The sequence below is a fragment of the Bison bison genome, unplaced genomic scaffold (genome assembly GCF_000754665.1).
Source record: "Bison bison bison isolate TAMUID 2011002044 unplaced genomic scaffold, Bison_UMD1.0 scf7180017847522, whole genome shotgun sequence".
NCBI lineage: Eukaryota > Metazoa > Chordata > Mammalia > Artiodactyla > Bovidae > Bison > Bison bison.
This window is the reverse complement of record NW_011478095.1, coordinates 18684-19312: the sequence shown is the minus strand read 5'-3', so window position 1 is coordinate 19312 and position 629 is coordinate 18684. Positions and strand designations below refer to the sequence as shown.

At 40.7% G+C, this 629-nt stretch overlaps 1 protein-coding gene across 1 annotated transcript in view; it reads left to right on the top strand.

Annotated features, from left to right (window-relative positions):
• Positions 1 to 629, top strand: part of LOC104991072 (NADPH oxidase 1-like) — a gene marked incomplete at its 5' end in the record, with an annotated part of 5576 nt that overhangs the window by 1051 nt on the left and 3896 nt on the right. Inside the window, 2 exon segments of the mRNA XM_010843423.1 lie at positions 1 to 25; positions 214 to 338. Of these exon segments, the coding sequence (XP_010841725.1) occupies positions 1 to 25; positions 214 to 338 (150 nt within the window).

Here is a 629-nt window from a genome sequence, read left to right as displayed (position 1 = left end):
CCTCACCGGATGGGACAGCAACTTTGTGAGTTCAAACAACACACTAATTCCCTAAGATGAAGGTCAGATAAAACATAATGCATGCTGAGCAGAAAAAATCATATCTTATGATTTCCTACCTGCTTTCACCTTCACACCCAAGTTTAAAAGTGGCTGAAGGAAGGGTAGCTATCAGGACCTGCTTTTTCTAACTTTCTATTTCTCCAACTCCAGGCTGGTCATGCAGCACTAAACTTTGATAAGGCCAATGACATCCTGACAGGTCTGAAACAGAAAACCTTCTTTGGGAGACCTATGTGGGACAATGAGTTCTCTACAATAGCTACCGCTCACCCCAAGTAAGTGTATTCTCCCCTGGTTGGTTGATTTTGCAGAATTAGGTTTAGGAAAAGTATTACAACATGTTGAACACGCTTGGGAAAAGATTTCTGGGGCCAAAACTATTTGTACCAATCTTAGATTCTTGCTTAAAAGTGAGGAAATTTCATCTGAGATTTCAGCCAAATAGGGGTCTTGATCTTGTAATTGATGAGAAGACATTTGTTGTCCCCACCTGCATTCGAACAGTGAGGCAAAGAAACTCAGTTCTGGCTGTATTACCAAATAAAAGAGAGAACTAGAACCATTCA